A 20,223-nucleotide genomic window follows, 5' to 3' on the forward strand; every position below is an offset into this window, starting at 1 on the left:
GTTCAAAAATGAAAATATTTCTCACATTTTCTGTTGTTCTTTAACACACTTTTTATGAACAACATACTGACTTAGAACAATAAATACAAACTACAACAATAAAAACACAATAATTAATAACAAAATAATAAAAACTGTTACAGTTCTAAGTGTCTGTCTCTTTTACATGCTCTTTAAGGTGAAAACATGAAAAATAAATAGGATCAAATCATTTAAAGCAAATGCGTTCATGGTGATATGTTAAACTTTAACAGCAGCAGTATTCACTGCACATTTAGAAAAAGTGCATGGAAAGAATTGCGTTCTCTTGGCATATCTCATCTGTTCGAGAGCCAGATGAGCGAGGTGAACCAGAAAGAAAAACAGTGAGAGAGAGAGAGAGAGATGCAGGGAGAGAGAAAGAAGAAAAACAAAGAGAAGGAGTAGCGTCTAGGTCAGGGTGCCCTGACTCTGTCATTGCAGCCGATTTTATGGCATGCTGTCTGGACAGATGCCATCCTCTAGTAACCACTGTTTGTGTGTGTGTGTGTGTGTGTGTGTGTGTGTGTGTGTGTGTGTGTGTGTGTGTGTGTGTGTGTGTGTCTGGGGTAGGGCTGTGTGTTTGTTCCTGTGTGAGTAGATGTGTTTATAGATTTCAGTGTACTTCTTCGTGTACTTCAGTGTGTTCATCAGTGCATAAATATCTCTATGAGTCTGTGTGTGTGTGAGTGGCTCATACTTGACAATATTAAGCGGTGCATTTATTCTCATTGTCAGGGTGCTTCAACAAGTGCAAACAGCAGACCTTTTACTACATACAGAGCCTTTTTACTGTCATAGTTGATCCTCTAAAATGATAATCCGATGTTATTGGGGTGAATTCAGTTTTTCCTGTTTCTTTCTCAAGCTGAAGCTGATGCTATTTCAATACTAAATCATACAATACTGAATGGAAGGCTGGTAAATCGGTATTTAATGCACATTGAAGCAACAAAGCATGGCCTTCAGTCCAGTAAAAATTAAACCGGACACAAAAGACAATGGGGTTTTGGTAAATGGTAAACATGTTTTGAGTATCCAAAATGAAATGACTGTGTTTGTGGCAGGGCACCAATGGGGAACTCCTATGCTGGCCAGCTGCGGACCACGCGCTTTGAGGAGGTCCTCCATAACTCCATTGAGGCATCACTGAGGTCGAACACTGTTGTGCCTCGACCTGTCTTCTCACAGCTGTACCTTGAAACAGAGCAGCCATTGGCACATGACGGTGGGTTGCATGGATGCAAAGGAGAAGGTGTGATAACAAGTGTTCATTTCCTCCACTGTGAATCCTGACATTTCTATTGCGTCTGTGTCTGCTTGTCTCTTGCTCCCCAATAAAATTGTATATTTTTTTGTGTATGTCCCCAACAGGACGTACAGAGAATGATGATGAGGATGATGAAGACGGCTCAGAGTCTAACAGCCCTCCAATACCCTATCAGATGAAGCCCCCACCCGAGGGATGCTGCACCACAGATGGTTTGTACACATAAACACACTAAACATACACCCCCAGAGGCACATTTATTCAGATCTGCACTGCAGACAGGATCGTCACCAGGGGAGATGTGTTTTCAAACAGGCATGCTAACCATCATGCAAGTGATGAAAGGTTAGGTATGAGTGAGGTTGGTTGTGCATTCTGTTGGGTATGTAGTCACACTATTTGCAAGGATCAGTTTTGTAGTTCTGTGAGTTTGGTTGGTTGTGTGTTGTAGTTGTAGGCAGAAAATATAATTTGACTGTACTAGAAATCTCAATGATAACAGATAAGAGTGAATGAGCAGCAGAAAAATATCCAAGTAAACTTCATATTGTTGTTCTTTTTATTTATGCTACAGTAAGACAAAGGAATCTAAAAGTCAAAGAAAAGCTCCCAGATGATTTTGTGAAAATGACTCTCATCCCATCGTTGTCTTCTCCTCCCCACAGGCTTCTGTCAGGCAGGCAGGGACCTGCGTCTGTCCTCGCTGGCATCAGATCCCTTGGATGTGCCCCCTGGGTTCATGTTGGTCGGGGTGAAGTCCCCCTCCCTCCCTGAGAACCTGCTGGTGTGTGCCGTGGACCGCCGCTTCCTGCCGGACGAACGGGGTCACAATGCATTGCTGGGTGAGGCAGCAGACTCAACTCTCGGGACTGGAAAAAAGTTCCTGATTTGGCAAACACCTTTATTTGGTAGTTTTTAAAGAGTGAGATCAGAAAATCTCATGTATGCGTGTTAACTGCAGAGGAGATGGGACGTTCTAAGGCTAGCTTAGCATCATGACAAAGGGAAACAACAACCCCCGGCTCTCTCCGATTTTAGAAAATGTTAATACTCCTAAAACTAATGCTGAACTATTCTTTTAAAGTTGATAACAAAGAATGTGTGACATTATCGAATGGTTACGTGTGTGACTGTAGGAATACATAAAATACAGCCTGCTCTAATCATACATTTTCTGCATGTGCACTCCCTCCAGGATTCTCAGGGAACTGCATGGGCTGTGGAGAGAAAGGCTTTCGCTATTTCACAGAGTTCTCCAACCACATTAACCTGAAGCTCACCACCCAGCCCAAGAAACAGAAGCACTTGAAGTACCATCTGTACCGAAACAACCAGGGCATACTGGTCAAAGGAGCGCCCATCTGCTGGAGGGGACACGGTAAGAGATGCATACATGTGTCGTATTTGGCAACTGAAGTGATTTTCTGATCTAAAATGTGCTACACTTGTTTTTGGTCATATTCTAGTGTGATAAAGCAAAAGAAAAGTGTATCCTAGTTTTTAAAAGTTGTCTTTATTTAATGAAGGTAACCACTGTGGATCAGGTGTGTGTTGCACTGAGGGAGACTGCAAATGAAAAGCATTACCACCTTCTGGCTGTATGGATGAATTAATTGAAAGGAAAGACGTTCATACATGCATGCATGCTGGCAAGAGTCAGGTCTTAATCATACTGTTATTCCCACAAGTTGCAATATAACGTTGTTGTTCTGAACAGTTAATGTAAATGTGTTCATTGCAAAAGATTGTATAATGAAAGTGAAATAAGTGAAACAAAACATGAATAAAATGGTTTATGTGAGAAGTGTGAATGTGCACTTTCAGCAGTTCACAAACACAATTCATGCTGTAGGATATATCTTTAAATTAGATCTTGTATTTTTGTACAGAAGTCTAAAAATCTGACTTGTATTCATCGGGAAACTATGAGTGCAAGAGTCTGACCAGATGGACAGGTAGTAAAGCCTTAAGGACAGGTAAAAGGTGAGACTATAGAGTGTACTCAGAGGCCACAGCCTGGAGGTATCCCACCAAATTAACATGGTGTGACAGTTAAGCCACTTAAGATGTTGTGTTCTCTGAATGTTCCTGTTGGTTCTTCACTTCTGTGAGGACAAGAGTGAAGCTTAAGAGTTTAGTGTAAAACAAGTCAGAGCTTGGGGTTTATCTGTGGATGCAGTAAATAGAAATTATGCTGCCCGTCAGGTAATCTATAGCCCTGTTACCAAAATGCTGGGACATAAATAAAGCAGAATGTGGTAGTTTGGTGATCCTTTTTTTATACATACTCAATTGAAAACAGTACAGAGCAAAAATATTTGATGTTTTACCTCGTCAGCTTCATTGATTTTTCTAAATAAATGCCACTTTGTGAACGCATGATTGTATAAAGGATGTTCTTAATGGGCGCGGGAACACTTCGTGGAACCGTTGTTGGTAAACACAGCTTGTTTGCAAACGATCACATTTTGTTTGTCTTTACGTTTGGCACATCGTCCCAAATTTTTTAGTTTGTTGTTGCGTTTTGATGTTTTAGAGTCAGTCGGTGTCAAACCTGAGTTAGATCAATGCGCAGTCACCATCAGTGACATAGTTTGGATAACTTGTCTTGACTCATTCCTCTCAAAAAGAAAACATGCACATGTCCTGGGCCCTTGCTTTGGTATGAGAGGGGTATGGAGTAGGAGGAAGGGTGAAGCATAGTATGTGGTTCCCCCAGGCTCACTCAGACATGGAGTAACTTATTGCAATAACCTAGCTACTGTGAAGTGTCTGTTTTCCTGGCTATCAGATTACTCAGTTTTTGTGTCTCTGTGTGTTTCAGATGGCAGGATGAGACAGATGGGGTCCAGCCTCTCAGAAAGCCATGTGACATCAGATGAACAGCCACCAAATATGCCACTGACTCACCCATCACACACACATTGCAGCTACACAGGTAACACACACCAAAAGCTAAACAAATAACACACCACAAACATACAGAAATCTGGACACACTCAAATATCAAGTCCAAGGATGCCTGAGAGAAAATCTGAAAATCTTGGTTATGTGTTTGCATTCTTTTTTTACTTTTTCAAACAGACTGTTGTTTGTCCATGAGAGCACTAAACATTAACGGCAGTGCAGACTATTGTTGACAGAGACCAGTAGCTCACTTAAATAAACTGTAACAGAGACAGAAGGGATTGCAGGCCTCCCTTTTCCGTGATAAGTCACTGTTATGAATGTTATTAATTCATTTTCTCTATCTGTCTGTAAACAGCAGGATCACATGTGGACCCAATTGGTCTGCCACAAGTAGCTGACATCCCCCACTCGCTGACAAATGGCAGCCATGCTGTTTCCTCAATCGCCCAGCCACCTCTGAATCAGTCAGGGCCTGGCAGACCCTCAGCTACAGGTACAGACTGTGCACACTGGTGACTTCAGCCCTTTAGTCCACTTAGTATCCAGAACGATGTGTACAGTATATTTGACATGTAAAATGAAAGACTGACGCATTTGTTTTAGTTGTGTAATTCAAGCTATGCTGAATTGCAATTGCTTCAGTGTGAGAAAACCTCGAAGATGAAGGTGTTAGAATTTGACTTAATGTTTTCAGGGAGGTTGGGGGATAAGTATTTGAAAGTGTACTACTACGCTACAATACCCCCCAAAATATAAACCGTATGAACCATAAGAAACTGTATTTAGTGCACTTTGATTTCTACATCCCCACATACCTGCTGAGAGAGGGAAAGGAGGAATCATTTGCTGCAATTTACGTGCATGTGGAGTCATTATTCCTGGCCTTGATGAGAAGATTTAATGAGAAGCCTTATTGACATCTTATTTTACCACAAGACACAAGACTAAATTATCCATCACATAAACAAAAAAATTGTGAATGAGACAGTTTTAAGTATCATAAAATAAGCTCCTTAGTATTCCAAAATGAATGGTTTGTAAAGATAACTCACTAACCAACACCAACTTGAGTTTAAAAATAACTGTTGCAGCCTGTGTAATGTATTGCTGCTCATGTAACGTGGAGCACATCTGACTTCCAGCTTTGACCTGATTTCTCACCTATCTGGCCTCTCGAGTGCATGTAAACGTGGTCAGTTTGTGTCTGTTGTCGTTAAGCCCCTCCCCTGGGTTTCTTCACACCTCTGAAAGGGTGAGCTCCCACCACCAGTAGCCACTGTGTGTGTGTGTGTGTGTGTGTGTGTGTGTGTGTGTGTGTGTGTGTGTGTCTGTGTGTGTGTGTGTGTGTGTGTGTGTGCGCACGCGTTATAACACCCCTGCTATACAGAAGCTAGCCAGCTGCATTGTGTGTTGGGGGTTGTCCTTTGTCTTTCCGTCTCTCCCACCCCCTCCCTCTGCCTGTCACCTCTATTAACCAGGGTTGTAAAATTCCCTCTCTGTCTCATCTTTTTTCCTGCCTTCTCGCTGAATGAAAAGCTTCCTTCCTGTCGATGTTGTTTTTTTCATGGCGCCCTTTAACAAGCAAAGCTTTTATGTGCCTCCCTATTACTGCATTTCAACAGAGGAAGAGGATGAGACAGGTTAATGTATGACTAAAATACTACTGTTTTCCATTACTGTATCAACTGAAGTCCATCCTACAACTTCATTTAGTGCATTTTTTATGGATTTGTTGATCATTAGAATTTGAAAAGTGACTCATCTGCTATACAGGAAATCACTTCTAAAGTGGAAGTTTAGAAACTGAATAAAGCAAAAAAATCAACTCACTGAATGTAATTGTGATGGCTGCTGTTAAAGCGGGAGCAGCAAGTTATGCAGCAAGATCCTTTAGCTGAGGGAACGGCAGAAAAATTGTGTAAACTACAAACTTTAAAGAATAACGTGCTCTGTGATGTTCTGTCCTGCAGGGCCACATGCAAATGCTGGACCTCCAAAAAAGAGGCACAAGGGCTGGTCACCTGAGTCATCTGCCAACAGTCTGCCAGAGACCACTGTGAAGACACCGCCGTCTTCATCAGCTGTAGCAGCATTATCGGTGTCCTCTGTCATCACAAATGGAGCCAGATCAGGTAAAAACGAGGAGAGGAGAGATACATAGACAGAAAAAATGATAGGAGAAGCGCTAATGCTGTGTGCATGAATTACAGTCTTGTGTGTTGCCTGCAGTGTTTCTGTGTGTCATTGTGCCATATTTTATTGTTTATTGTTTAGTATATTTTATTGCCTAAGTATATTTTCATTCTGATATATTTTTAATTGCTTCACGAATATTTTTTTTTTATTGCATGTTGGTTTATTTTATTTTATTGTAGTTATCTTAATTTTATTCACTCTTTCTAGTCTTATCTTTCTTACCATCTAACATGGGAGTTGCAATAAAAATTTCATTGACATGTGCAATGACAATAAAGACTCTTGAATCTTGAATCTTGAATAAATGTAAATTCATGTCTGTGCTTTCTCCAGAGACTGCAGCCCCTCTGAGTTCATCGCAGGGATCCTTAACCCCCCTTTCTCCCCCAGGGCTGTCTGTAACGATCCCTGATCAGCTGCTGCACACCTGCAGACTGCAACCGGTCATCTTTAAAGGTCAGATGGCCAATTATATTAGTGATTTCTGATGATAGAAGTGCTTTGTTTTTCATCAGCAGTCATACACACCTACAGCACACGCAGTTGTAGTCTACAAATTAGATTATATGTACCTGTGACAGAGATGACTAACTGGTCTGTTGAAGTTATTATTGACTAGTTGGTGTTTAGTGATCATTTTCCACTCAGCTGTCAGTACTGGCCTTTCTCAAGTCGTTGAACAGGTGAAGTTTGCAGTAACCACCTAACAGATGGCCACTTTAACTTGCCTCTCCTCACAGGTTAGAGGTCAGCCAACACCCGAGGCTATTTCTCAGCCTTTTTGCCCTCCTCTCATCCCATCCCCTCCACCCGTTTCACCCCTTTGTATCACCTGTCAACTCATCCACTTTTCCTATCCATCTTCTGTGCCCTCACCCACTTCCTCTATGTGGCGTATGTACTTTTATTTTCTTTCTTTTTTCCTTCATCACCTATGTGCTTCACCTCACCATCCACCCATCGTGTTATTTCTTGTCTTTTTCTCCACTTTATCTCCTCTTTGTGCCTCCCATCACATATTCCTATCCCTGCTACTGTCCCTCTCTCCCTTACAAGTAGATAGAACTTTATTTTCCCACCACCTGACTGAAATCTATTTTGGTTTGTTGCAGTGTAAGACTTTCACATAGTAACTGAAACAAATACAATACACCTGTGATCAGCAAAATAAATTGTAATTGTTACATTAGATAATTTAGGGGTGTGTTCAACATTTTTCAATCCATCTTTAAAGCTTTGTGCTTTTTGATCTCTTCATTACATTACATTCATTTGCCAGATTCCTGTCTCCAAAACTATCCCATCCACATACAATGGGAGCATTTTGAGGTTTAATATCTTGCCCAAGGACACTTCGCCATGTGGAAAGGAGGAGGAGGGAATTGGCTGAATGAACAGCCCTACAGATAATGGCCAAATCGACCACATGAGCTACAGCCCCAAACCCCAAACAAGTTATTCTCAGACACCTCACTGTGTTCATCTGTTTTATCCATTTACCTCACATTGACACAGGTCACGGCCCACTCCCTCAACTGACTGGCAATGTCAGTGAAGTGCTCGTCAGTTCTCTGCTCCAGAGTTGTTACCTGAGCTCCCAGACACTCCCCAGAGTCTACCAGCACTATGGACCATCACCCATTCAGCCACTGTCAACTGAGATGCAGATTCTACTCACAGTCTATTACCTTGTTCAGCTAGGTCAGTATAAAACCGTCTTCCAGAATAAAGACTATAATCATACATGGTTCAATTGGACTGCGAGTGGAGGCAAGTGATTGATCTTTGATGATATTGTTGCTACGCTTCACAGTGGCCACTAGGAGGCAGACCGAATAACAGTTATTGAATCAAGTTCAACTTAAGTTATTCCATAAAACATTTCTCACGTGTTTCCACCCAAGGCCCTGACCAGGTGCCCCTGATAGAGGACTTGGAGCAGATTTTCATGAGGTCATGGAGGGAGTCCCACCTCAGCGAAATCAGACAGTACCAGCAGCCTCAAACACCAGTCGCCCATGGGAGGCACTATGGCATAGAGGTGAGACAGGGTGTCCGAGGCGTCTGTCCTATTGACAGATGTTAAGTTTGAGAAAGAAAGAAAGAAATACAGAAAATGTGATTAAGCAAACACATTTACAAGTAAAATGTATGTTCCAGACATTTAGGAGGTCTTGATATTTAGAGTAGAGAGGAGTATTTATGAAATGCAGTACTCTCAATTCCCACCTTTAACACCTCAGACTGTGTTGCTCTGCTTCCTGTCTAATTTAATATGATGTCCTCCACATGCTGCATATTACAGAAACAAGTACTGATATCAGGGCAGAATAAAACTATAAAGATAAAAAGTATAAATGAACAACTCATTTTCTACTCTGTCTCCAGACACCATCCACCCTGCCAGGGCTCCCCCAGCATCTCTCCTTACCTCCCCAGAGCCAACAACCCCTGACCCCCAGCCAGCTTCCTTGGCTCGCCCAGTTGGCTGCGTCATCCTGCGGAGAAGGTGTGGTGGTATTGGGGGAGCACATCGGATCTTTGGCTCAAGGCATCCAGCAAACGTTCAGCAGGTTAATGGACAGACGGCTTGAAAACACCAACTACGTCGTGATTATCGTTACTGCACCAGGACAGGAAACACAGTCCTGTGTGGTAGTTACAGGTGGGAGTTGTGTTTTTATATTTGTGTGAATATTGTTAAGTTTCCCTGAGAATTAAAGAAAAAGAATAAAGCAGCATTTTAATTCAGGATATTTTTGTGTGTGTGTTTCAGGTAAACACCAATGTCGTGCCTTGGCAGAGAGTATGTACTCTCCCAGTGAGGGTCTGAAAGAAATCAACCACCAGCTGTCCACTGGTGTTGCCCAAGAACTCATCCACTTCTGCAGTTCCCTCGGACAAGGTGCATGCGACTGTCTGCCTGTTGGTACATGCACATTTGTGTGTGCAGTGCAGGCGTATTAATGTGCATCTTTCTGTTCCTCAGATGGCGATTTGGATTCCCTGCTGGATAGTGCCACTGTGGATAGCAACGACCCACCTCCCTTATCCAGTAGCCAGGAATCAACTGAAGACAGGACTCTTAAAACCCCACACAGTCCAAAGGATTCACACACACAGGGTTCAAAAGATTCACCCAGTCCTGTACTAGTCCAGAGAGCTTCAAGTCCCAAAGACACCTGTTCAGGTGAGAAACAGACAGGTTAAAGTGGTGAAATTGAGTTTTCTTGCCTCTCCTCAGTGTCAAAACACCCTTTAAACTAGTGTTCGGATGAGATGATGTTCTCGTCGGCCAGAGGTTGTGTACAGGTTGCACTGGGTTTTCCCACAGCTAATCCATACTATTTCATGCTTTTGAGCTTAACATTTCTACGTAATATCATATGGATTTAAAACTTCTCATTTGCATTAGCCTTACTTCATACTTTATTTGCTTGCTGATGCAACTCTTCCCTGGGATTCATTTGATTTCAAGTGGAACATAGAAAAATTGAAAGAAAAGATTACATCTGCATGTATTTTCCTTCTTTTTTCCTCCTTTTAACAGCAAACATGCACAGTTGAGACCAGGACAATCCTTATATTTTAAAATAACTTTTGACTGAGTGCAATGATATAAATCTGTGTTTGTGTATGTGCAGAATACTCCGTAGAGTGGCGTGAGGTTCGGCCCATCCAGCTGGCAGTGGCCAGAAAGCTGCTGTCCCATGTTTGTGCCATAGCAGACTCCAGCACACAGAACCTGGACCTTGGCTCCTTCGACAGGGTCAGCTTCCTCATCCTGGTCCCGCCCTCTGAGGTCACATTTCAGCAAACTGTTCTCCATCTCTGGAGCTCTGGTTAGTTTCATGGCTCTTTCTTTGTCAGCAGTTTTTTCATTCACTCTCGTCTATAGCATGCCGATGTGTTTATGTTGAAGTGTACCACCCTGTTTGTCTGTGTATTTCAGGTGTCCTTGGAGCTATAGACCAGGAGTGTGTGTCTCAACGGGAAGCTGAGCGTTATGTGGTCAAGATGGATCAGAGCGCTCAGGCACGAATTGACAACCTCATCCAGGAAGCACACTGCAACTCCTACACACTCTACATCCTGGTCCATGACCACGCACACTGGGATATTAATAGGTGTGTGTTTGGTGTTTGTGAGAGAGAAAATGAGAGAGAGATCAAAAGTGATGCAGAATGATTACTGTGTTCTCTTGTTATTGTTCTATCAGGGCTACAACCTCAACAACAACAAGAGCACCAACAAAGCAATCAAAAGTCTTTTCTCTGTCTGTGAGTCTTTGTCTCTTTCTCTCGTTCAGTGCATCCTGCAGTAGCTCAGACAGCGGTTTGGGTCTGGTGGACCAGCTGCTGAACTCTCGACAGGTCAGAGATGCTCCAAACATCCTAATTCTCCACGTCACCTCCTTCCCCTTCGCGCTGCAGACACAGTATACCCGCATCAGCCCCTACAATGAGATCCACTGGCCCTCTGCATTCAGTAACGTAAGACAGAAATCTGTGTGTGATACACTCTCTGTTTATGTAACACACACTAGTGGCACATATCTGGAGATTGACACAAATGATTGACTGGGAGTTTGCACTTGAATGTGTGCGTACCCTTAACATTGTGTGTCTGTGTAGGATGTGGACCTGTACCACGAGAGGACGCGGTACTTTGGTGTGTCAGAGCTTTTAGAGTCGACCCGTTCAGGGAGCAGCCTGCCTCTGATGCGTTATGACTCCTCTTTTGAAAGCATGGCCTCTGCCCTAGAAGAAAGGTAGCACAAACGCAGAGATGCTTAATCTACACACACTTAACATCACAAACTTAATTACTTGCAGCCCGACACAAAAAATAGAGCAAGGAGAACCTTACAATCTCTGTCTCCCAGGTTCCCTAAGCTGCACAGTGCTGTGATCCGGACTACAGTTGTGATTCAACACTACTGCGTGGCTCTGATGGCTGCATCCGGCAAAATCGGCAGCTCCCACAATCTCCACAAACACACCTCCGTGGAGACCCTGGAGATTGTACAATCACTGCTCAATGCTGCCCAGCAATGTCCTGCCCACCACGGTCACATGGTCCTGCTGCGAATCCCGTCTTTGGCTCTGGCAGCTTGGGCCCACAGACGGCTGTCCAGAGTTAGGAGGCAGCTGGGTTTGGAGGAGAGCTTTGAGATCATACTGGGGAATCCAAACCAAGCTCTGAGCATTGGACGGAGCTTCACTGACCAGATCAAGGTGGGGATGAATCATTTTAAGGATAGATGAACTCACAAGTAGAGAAAGAAGACGCTGACTGACTGTGAAAACTGTGTGTTTTCTGTGCTCGTGTCCTGCAGACATGGCTGAAGATCCAGGATGCTGACTGGGTTCCTCGGACCTACCTGGAGCTGGAGGCCCTTCCCTGCATCCTGATCCTGTCGGGAGCTGAACCACTGGGAGAATCACTGCCCAGGTACAAAGACTGAGTCCTGATCCTGGCTCCCTGACTTTTGACCTGAAACTTTGTTCCTAACCCCCATATATTGTAGTCTCACCACCAAGTGCTAATTTTGAGTGGAACTAGGTTTGATGTGAGCAACATCAAGATTATCAATCTCTACTGTTTGATGCAAAAGTGTAACACCTTAGTTTCTTGTAGGAAAGCCCCAGAACCTATAATAAATGTAAATTTAATGGGAGACACTACAGGAAGAAACATAGTTTTTCATGCATGTTTAGATTTTTGAGAGAAAAGATCAAAAATATACATTTAGGTGTTTATTTTAGTTCAGATTTCTGTTCTGAACATTGATGCAAATTAGTGCATATTTAGTAGAAAAAAAAAGCTGTGTTAATGTAAGTTAGCAACGAGGGAATTTTCATGGTGAAACCTTTTCACTAAAACGTTTACCCTGTTGGCATGTCTTGTCTTGCCTTTAATAATGAATTCATTCTGCCCACAGGTCCCTGAAGTACTGTGATCTTAGAGTCATAAGCTGCTCCTACCTTCAGAGAACCACACTGGAACAAGAGCTGGGACTGGCTGCTTATCTCGTGAGGGCAGAGTCACGACCCCCACACAACCCTGGACCAGGAAGTGACCAGTTAGAGAGTGACGCAGAGAAGCTCAGCAGTACTGACAACGAGGAGGAGGAGGGCCAGGAGAACGGTGAGATGAGCTGCACATGAACTGATTTTAAAATGTGGGAAATGTTCATACGCTTTTTTTCTCGGCTTATTTTTTCTCTTGACTTCTTTTTTCCTCCTTCCATGTCCAGGAGACTCCCCTCTGTCATCCAGCCAGCAGCTGCAGTCATGCCCAGACAATGGAGCTTTAGATCCCTTCCCTGCCCAAAGCACCACCTCTCCAAATGTCCAGAAAGGCACCATGGACACCATACAGACCCCCTCGCAATCACAGACCCAACTTCAATCCCAGCCCTCGTCTCAATCTTTTCTGTATCCTCAACCTGCACTACACCACCAAGCCCAACCTCAAGTGCAGAGTTATTCCCAGGCCCAGCCAATCTCCCAGCTGCAGTCACAACCCCAAATTCAGGGTCAAAATCAGCCGTTGTCTCAAACAACTTCCCAACCTCACACTCAAACGCTTCCCCCTACCCATTCTCGCCGCCAGCACTCCAAATCCACCTCCTCCGGCTCCTTGTCCCCGCGAGCCTCCTCTCCTCATCTGAGCTGCTCTTGGGCGCGGGGAGTGAGTCGCCCGCCTTCTGTGCTCCTCCCCCGTGCCCTCTACGACATTATCACAGCCAGTGACAGCAGCGGGCTTCCACGATGTACTTCATTCCTGCCACACATGTCTGTCGCATGGGCAAGCAGCTTCAGGTAAAGCCAACACACTTTTTACACACCGCTACATATAGCATGATATTATAGATACAAAAGCCCATAAACCATTCACCAACCACTATTCCACCTGCCGACACTAACGCTATTTACTTTCATGGACTGCAAATACGATGAAAAGTTAGCTTTAGTTGAACATGTACACTAAACTACACTGTCTGTCAATAGATTAGACTCATCTTTTTAACTGATTTGGTATTTTTTTCACAGAATGTCCAGAGTATACTGGTCTGATGGTCTCACAGCTGTAGGTTTAAAACAATCCTGCAGTCCAAATAATGTGATAAAGCATTGAAAACTTGCTATCTAAATTGTCAGAAATAGTTTGCTTTAATTCAAGCACACCACCAGAGAGAATCATCTAACTGTTAAGGTTGTACTGGATTGACTCAGGGGGTATTAATGTTTAGAACTGAAAAGTCATGCAGGTGAATTAGTTAATCATGTTTTTTTTTCAGTAAAGACTCCAACCCTGTAAATCTCAATAGGAGGAATGTAACAGTGAACCGAATCTTTTGTGCAGGCCCTTGCTGAGTAAGATGATGACATGTACAGAGCAGTCACTGTACTATCGCCAGTGGACAGTCCCCCGCTCTTACCACATGGACAGCAGCAATCGCGCTGAAGGACGAAGCGACAACTTTCACCCTCGCAGGCTGCTGCTCAGTGGACCCCCACAGGTACTTTCTGTCTCCATTTCTTTCTTTTATTCAAATTCAAGCTCATACTGTGTTGTATCTTTACATTAATTTCTCTTTGTTCTTTAAACGGTCAGGTGGGTAAGACAGGAGCGTACCTGCACTTCCTGGGTATTCTGTCTCGGATGCTGATCAGGCTGATGGAGGTGGATATCTATGATGAAGAAGACATCAACTACAGTCAGTATATGTGCATCAGTGGCTGCCATTTCTCAACTGCCTTAAATCACACAGTCTAGGCTCAACTCAACTCAACTATTTTCTGTTTTGTCACTGCTTTTGTGTCCACAATAGATCCTAATCTTCAGTGTTCACCGTGCTGTGAACTCATGTCTAATGCATACACTTGTAAATGTGTTGTGTGTTTAGGTGCCCAGGCGGATGGGGTGCAGTACCACCCACCCAATGCTTCCTGGCCAAACCCAGACATTATGAAGACGATGCCCTTTGACTACACCCTCCATGACCCCAAATATGATGACATCAGCTCTGTCTATAGCCCTGGATATAAGTCCAGTGCTGAGGGTAGGCACAGTCAGAACATTAATGCACAACCACAGCTATATTGACAGAGCACTCATCTTCTCTAAATGTTTGTCGCTTGTAAAAAAAACAAAAACAAATCCAGGCCTTTCCACAGAATTCACCTTTATATTGTGCTAGTGTCCTAATCTGTCTTTGCCCCTGTTGTCTTTCCAAGGAAACCCCGTGCGTCAGGAGGATGTTTACCTACGTAGGCGGACATCTAGGATCAAGCTGTCTAAATATGCGGCCTACAACACCTACCACCACTGTGAACAGTGTCATCAGTATTTGGGCTTCAACCCCAGATACCAGGTCAGCAGAACATGACGAACACACAATATGATGACGGAACCTCACACTGTGCTGTTGAAATATTAATGTCACAGGTTGTCATGTAAGTCTCTTCTAATCTTATGTTCAGATGTATGAGTCAACGCTGCATGCCTTCACTTTCACCCATCTACTGCTTGGGGAAGAGATCCAGCTCTACTTCATCATACCAAAGTCTAAGGAGCACTACTTCAGCTTCAGCCAACCAGGAGGCCAGCTGGAGAGCATGCGTCTGCCCCTCACCTCTGACTGGGTAAGTCCTTCATAGGGAACTCAGATTGCAGCAGTTAATTTTTTCCAGATGCGGATGTACGGAGTGAAAAATAATAAAAGCAGAAGAACAAGGACTGGGTTATGCTAGGAAAGAAAAAACAAAAAATTGAGTTCGATAGAAGGTGATGTGAATTACTCGTTAAGCCTTCCTGACATTGCAAAAGAACACTGATATTTTGAAACCTGGTCAGAGTCAGTCATTTTGTTAATCTGTCGTAGGTGCAAACACTCAGCGTACCACAACACATTATATATATTGTATTTATATTTATTTTCAAGGTTGACCACAGCGTAACACCCATTAGCTCCACTGGGTGGTGCTACAGGCCAGACTATGGCTCACATTGACCTTGCGTGAGAATGGATTACTGTCACCCATTGAGTCCAAGTTATTTTAATGAGAGAGATGCGCACAGAGGATTTCTTCTTGAGGAGATATTTTGTACATTTATTCAAGCACTGAAAAAGTCTGACCACAGCCTCTGACCACCACACCAGCCACAAAGCATCTGTTCATATCATCATCATTCCCCTAAGCTCACTTTCTGCATCCTGTATCTCTGTAGACCTCCAGGGGGCTGCAGACCTCTATTTTAGGGGTTTAGCCAACAGGTCATGGCACAGATTCTCTCATTAGAAATCAACAATTCATGAGAAATTTTGACTGCAGCTGCAATTAATATGTATTTCTTTAATTAACAGTTGAATGTGTATTGCCATTGATGACAGTGCTTCATCTCTTTCCCCTCCCCTTTTGCGTTCATAGGATTGTGTTGAAATGTAAATGTATATAGGTATCTTTTTTTGGTCATTATTTAGTCATGATTTACACTCAGAGATTTTTCTGATTTTCTTCCACTTCCCCAGAGCCCAGACTGCATCAAGAGTCCAATCTTCACCCCAACCACCGGTCGTCATGAGCACGGTCTGTTTAACCTGTATCACGCTATGGATGGAGCCTCACATCTACATATCCTGGTGGTCAAAGAGTATGAGATGGCTGTTTATAAGAAGTACTGGCCCAACCACATCATGCTGGTACTGCCCACTGTCTTCAATGGAGCAGGAATAGGTATGTCACTGCTACCTCTGTTAGATATTTAGGGAGTCCTTCCTTCCTCAATCACATGGACACATACAGCGATGAAATGTCAATATCAACAGTTTTTTCATAATCCACCACTTTGATAACTGATGCCTATTATCTTGCAGGTGCTGCTCACTTCCTGATTAAAGAGCTTTCATATCACAACTTGGAGCTGGAGCGGAGTCGGCGTTTGGAGGGAGGGGGCCCAGCAGGTGACGTCTGGCCCTTCATCATCCTGGCTGATGACTCTTGTGTTATGTGGAACGCAGTGGACCTGGACGCACACAAGTACATACAGACACATTATTTATATGAAAAGTGTGTAGGACATAATAGCTGTTCCTTGAAGCAGAAGTAAGAATATGTTTTATAATTATCTGAGTTGGTTTTAACAGAGCTTCTGTCTGCTCCTTGCTGTCATTAGTGGTCCCGTGGAGCATGCCGTGTCACTGAAGCAGGTCTTAAAGCACATGGAGGCCTGTCCAGACCTGGCCCACTACGGACTCTGCGGGATCAGGAAGTGGAACAGTCGTGGACTTAAAGGTCAGGGGGTCATGATGTCAGAAGCCTTAAAATATCAAGAACCATTTTGACTGCATGTAAATACTTTTCAAAATAACAGGAACTACATTTTCCTCCCAGGGGTCAAAATATGGTAGTATAACAAATTCCAGCATACATACATCTTACTGTAACACTGAAACATTTTAAGTTTCACTAAGTAAGTTAACAAAATGCAAAGCTTAGGCTGACAGAATCTGTGTTCTCTGTTTCAGTCATTTTGATTGAGTTATTTGAACCATTTAATGAATTACAATGAGAAACATGTACATTATTTTTTTAATAAAGAATTAAGTGCAATTAAAATACATTTGAAGTTCCAATTTATTGCCTTTCCTCCAGGTTATAAACAGCGGGAACCCTTCTCCAGAGGTCACCTTCATGACTTCCTCCTCCTCAATGTGGATCGGAGTCAGAATGTCCAGTACGACCAGAACCGCTTCACCTGTCACGACGTGGACTTCACCCTCAGGCTACACAGTGCCGGACTGCTCGTCTGCAGGTTCAACAGCTTCAGCGTCATGAAGAAGCAGATCGCCATAGGAGGATACAGGACGTTTATCATCAAGACCAAGGTGGATGCTGAAGACACATGAAAACACAACCACATAGTACTCACACAGCACAAGAAAGAACGAGATCTGAAGAATATTTAATCATTATTGCTTTACTTTTATAGTTCGTTACACATCATGTTACACCACCTTTGCAGCTAGGAACAAACGATAATATACATTTTCCATAAAAACAAAATTCAGTTAACAATAGCCAATGCAGTGGCTATTCATCATCATCATTAATCAAGACAAACAAGTAACCAATTATTTTTATTTTTCAAATAAATTGCAAAATGACATGCCAAGTAAAATGTTGGTGACACAAGAAGAAATTGACTTGTTTTGACTTTAGGCTCCAAAAACACTTGTTTACCTGTATGATTTCTGTGGTTTTCACCCACATTCAATTCATCAAACCCAAGTATCCACAAAATAGATCGTGATAGAGAAACAGCGAAATAACCATAAAAATGTATGTGTGCAACAGTTAATGAAAGACATTTCAGTCACAGAGGTTTGTGGTAGCAAAAGTTTTTAAATAAAAGTTTGAAATTTCTCCAGATGACAGATGTTCCCACTTCAGTGGGGCCCCCGCAGTACGTCTGTGCCCCAGACAGCAAGCACCTTTTCCTGGCTACACCAGCTCAGCTCCTCCTGGAAAAATACCTCCAACACACCAGCCAGAAGCTGTTTCCACTCAGCACCAAGAACTACACACACCCTGTCCTGTCTGTGGACTGTTATCTCAACCTGGGACCTGAGGTATGCCACACACACAAACACGTGCACGCACGCACCCACATCCGCTCTCACACTCTTTGTTTGTGGTAAATTATTAACCTCTAAACAGTAGTATAGCTCCACATACACATGGAGTCCAGCGTACAGTGTATATAAGTCACTCTCTTCTTGCCTCCTGCAGGTGACAGTGTGTTTTGTGAGTTCCAGACCTCACTCCGTCAACATCAGCACCACAGGGCTGCTGTTCAGCGGCCTTCTCCTCTGTTTCGCTGACTCCTTTGTGACTCCTGGGTTCCTTAAGAAGTTCTCTTTCCTCAAAGGTACAAAGTAGACCAAATACAGACAATGAAAAAACATGCTGATATGTGTGTTATAGGTGCTGCATAGGCAATGATGTATTTTTAGAAACAGTGTTGGACCAAGAAAGCGTTACATGACCTCTTAGATCTCATTCTGAATGTGCCAAATGTTGCATTTTCTTTATATTACCGCATGGGAAGAAGAAACATATGATATAACTGAAGCGTCACAGGTTCAGTTCTGTTCAGTTTCACTTTTGCTGCTTGTCATACACTCCATCTACCCATATTCCCTGTCTGTATCTCTACTGTGTACTAATAAAAGTCTGATAATGGTCTTTATGATGATGGCATCCTAAAGTCATTTTAATTTCCATGTCATAGTTAAAGTCTCAATCCCTCTCCCTCCTGTCTGCCTCCCTGTAGGTGCGACTCTGTGTGTCATCAGTGCAGATCGTAGCTCCTTGAGGCAGACAGTGGGCAGGCTGGAGCTCGAGGAGGAGTGGAGGTTCAGGCTCAGCGACGAATTCCAGACAGCCAACGCCAAGGAGGACCGACCACTCTTCTTTCTGACCGGAAAACACATATGACTGAAGAGAAGAGTGTTTTCTACACACTAACAGGTTCTGAATAGACGATGCAAGATATGCAAAAGACAGCAGACTTATGCATATTACCCACACCTGTGAGACCCACTGGAAACATTGTGGATGGACACACACACACACAATAGGAATTGGAGGTGAGGTCCAGTTCTCGGCCGCCAACAACATCAAGACGGACACGTTCATCCTGTAAAGTTTGTTATCTTTGAAAATAATTACATGTTGTCGGCAAGGAAACAAGAGGAAATCATTTTGCAAAATGTGTTTTTTATGTGGCCTTTATTGAGTCGTGGTTATCCTGTCAGTTAGCAAAAGATTGTTGAGGAAATGTTAAGGATTGTTCAGGAGGCCTTTTCTGGTCACAAAATGGTGTTGTTTACATTTAGTGTGGTTTGTGCAGCACTCCATTAATCACTTTCACTTGATGATGATGGTGATCATAAGGTGGATGGATTCATCTTGTAAAACCACCTCTTGATCAACGCATACAGTATCTTGATCGACACTATATTTGAAGGTGAAAAATGAAATCGGTGCATTTTATCCACAAGACTTAGTGATTGCAACGACGAGTATTTTTGCATATCTTCGAATGCGTTTGCAGGTTTAGCTGTGTTCAAGTTTTTATTGCAATATCAGTGTTCTGCACACTTCCTTGCAGGTGCACACAACACCAGAAGCTTTAAAAAAGGGTAAACACAATCATTTGTGTTCAATGGTAGCCGATGTTTGGCAACAAACATTCTTATTGGCCAATTTAGAGGTAGAGGTTTGTTTTGCATATCTGTTTTTACAAATGAAATATTTTGAATATATGTCGTCAGATTTGCAGTATGTAAAAAAAAAGTACTTATTAACTGCGTGTGTGTGTGTGTCTGTACTGTGTCTGTAGTATTCTGTTTGTACGTAGAACATTTGTTATGCTTTATGCTCCACAGACAGTATGATGATTTTGTGTGTAACTGTTGAAGAAACGCAGATCCACTTCGTCTTGGCAGCATTTCACAATGTATACTTTTGTATGCCTTTAACTGTATAAATGTACAGACATTTTACATTTCTTTCGTGTGTGTTTGTTTGAATACCCCTTAATGATCGCTCTAAACTTCCAGTTTACTCTGAACAGATACAGAATGGTTCACATACTCTGTACTCTTACAGACTAAAGGCTAGGGTGGATTCTTGTGCTTGTACACTTGCTGTCACTGCCACTGAAAATTAAACACAAGCTAGAATAGCTCATACTTATCTAACTTGAACGGCCAAATGTAGTTTGTGTAACCTTTTGTGACTCACATAAAACAA

At 42.9% G+C, this 20,223-nt stretch overlaps 1 protein-coding gene across 1 annotated transcript; it reads left to right on the plus strand.

The window, feature by feature from the left end:
• Positions 1-1,092: 1,092 nt before the first annotated feature.
• Positions 1,093-18,903, plus strand: greb1 (growth regulating estrogen receptor binding 1). The gene is made up of 33 exons (XM_041938312.1): positions 1,093-1,246; positions 1,393-1,500; positions 1,954-2,130; positions 2,484-2,666; positions 4,113-4,226; positions 4,554-4,691; positions 6,169-6,330; positions 6,728-6,850; positions 7,910-8,095; positions 8,299-8,435; positions 8,783-9,059; positions 9,171-9,299; positions 9,384-9,584; positions 10,039-10,236; positions 10,347-10,521; positions 10,704-10,887; positions 11,029-11,165; positions 11,280-11,631; positions 11,733-11,848; positions 12,339-12,544; positions 12,654-13,221; positions 13,766-13,922; positions 14,018-14,120; positions 14,310-14,465; positions 14,641-14,777; positions 14,887-15,048; positions 15,936-16,140; positions 16,281-16,443; positions 16,580-16,698; positions 17,059-17,291; positions 17,835-18,035; positions 18,196-18,334; positions 18,740-18,903. Exons 1-33 carry the CDS (start codon positions 1,093-1,095, stop codon positions 18,901-18,903), a joined length of 5,964 nt encoding a protein of 1,987 aa, XP_041794246.1.
• The last annotated feature ends 1,320 nt before the right edge of the window (positions 18,904-20,223 follow it).

Source organism: Chelmon rostratus, chromosome 1 (assembly GCF_017976325.1).
Source record: "Chelmon rostratus isolate fCheRos1 chromosome 1, fCheRos1.pri, whole genome shotgun sequence".
Taxonomy (NCBI): domain Eukaryota; kingdom Metazoa; phylum Chordata; class Actinopteri; order Chaetodontiformes; family Chaetodontidae; genus Chelmon; species Chelmon rostratus.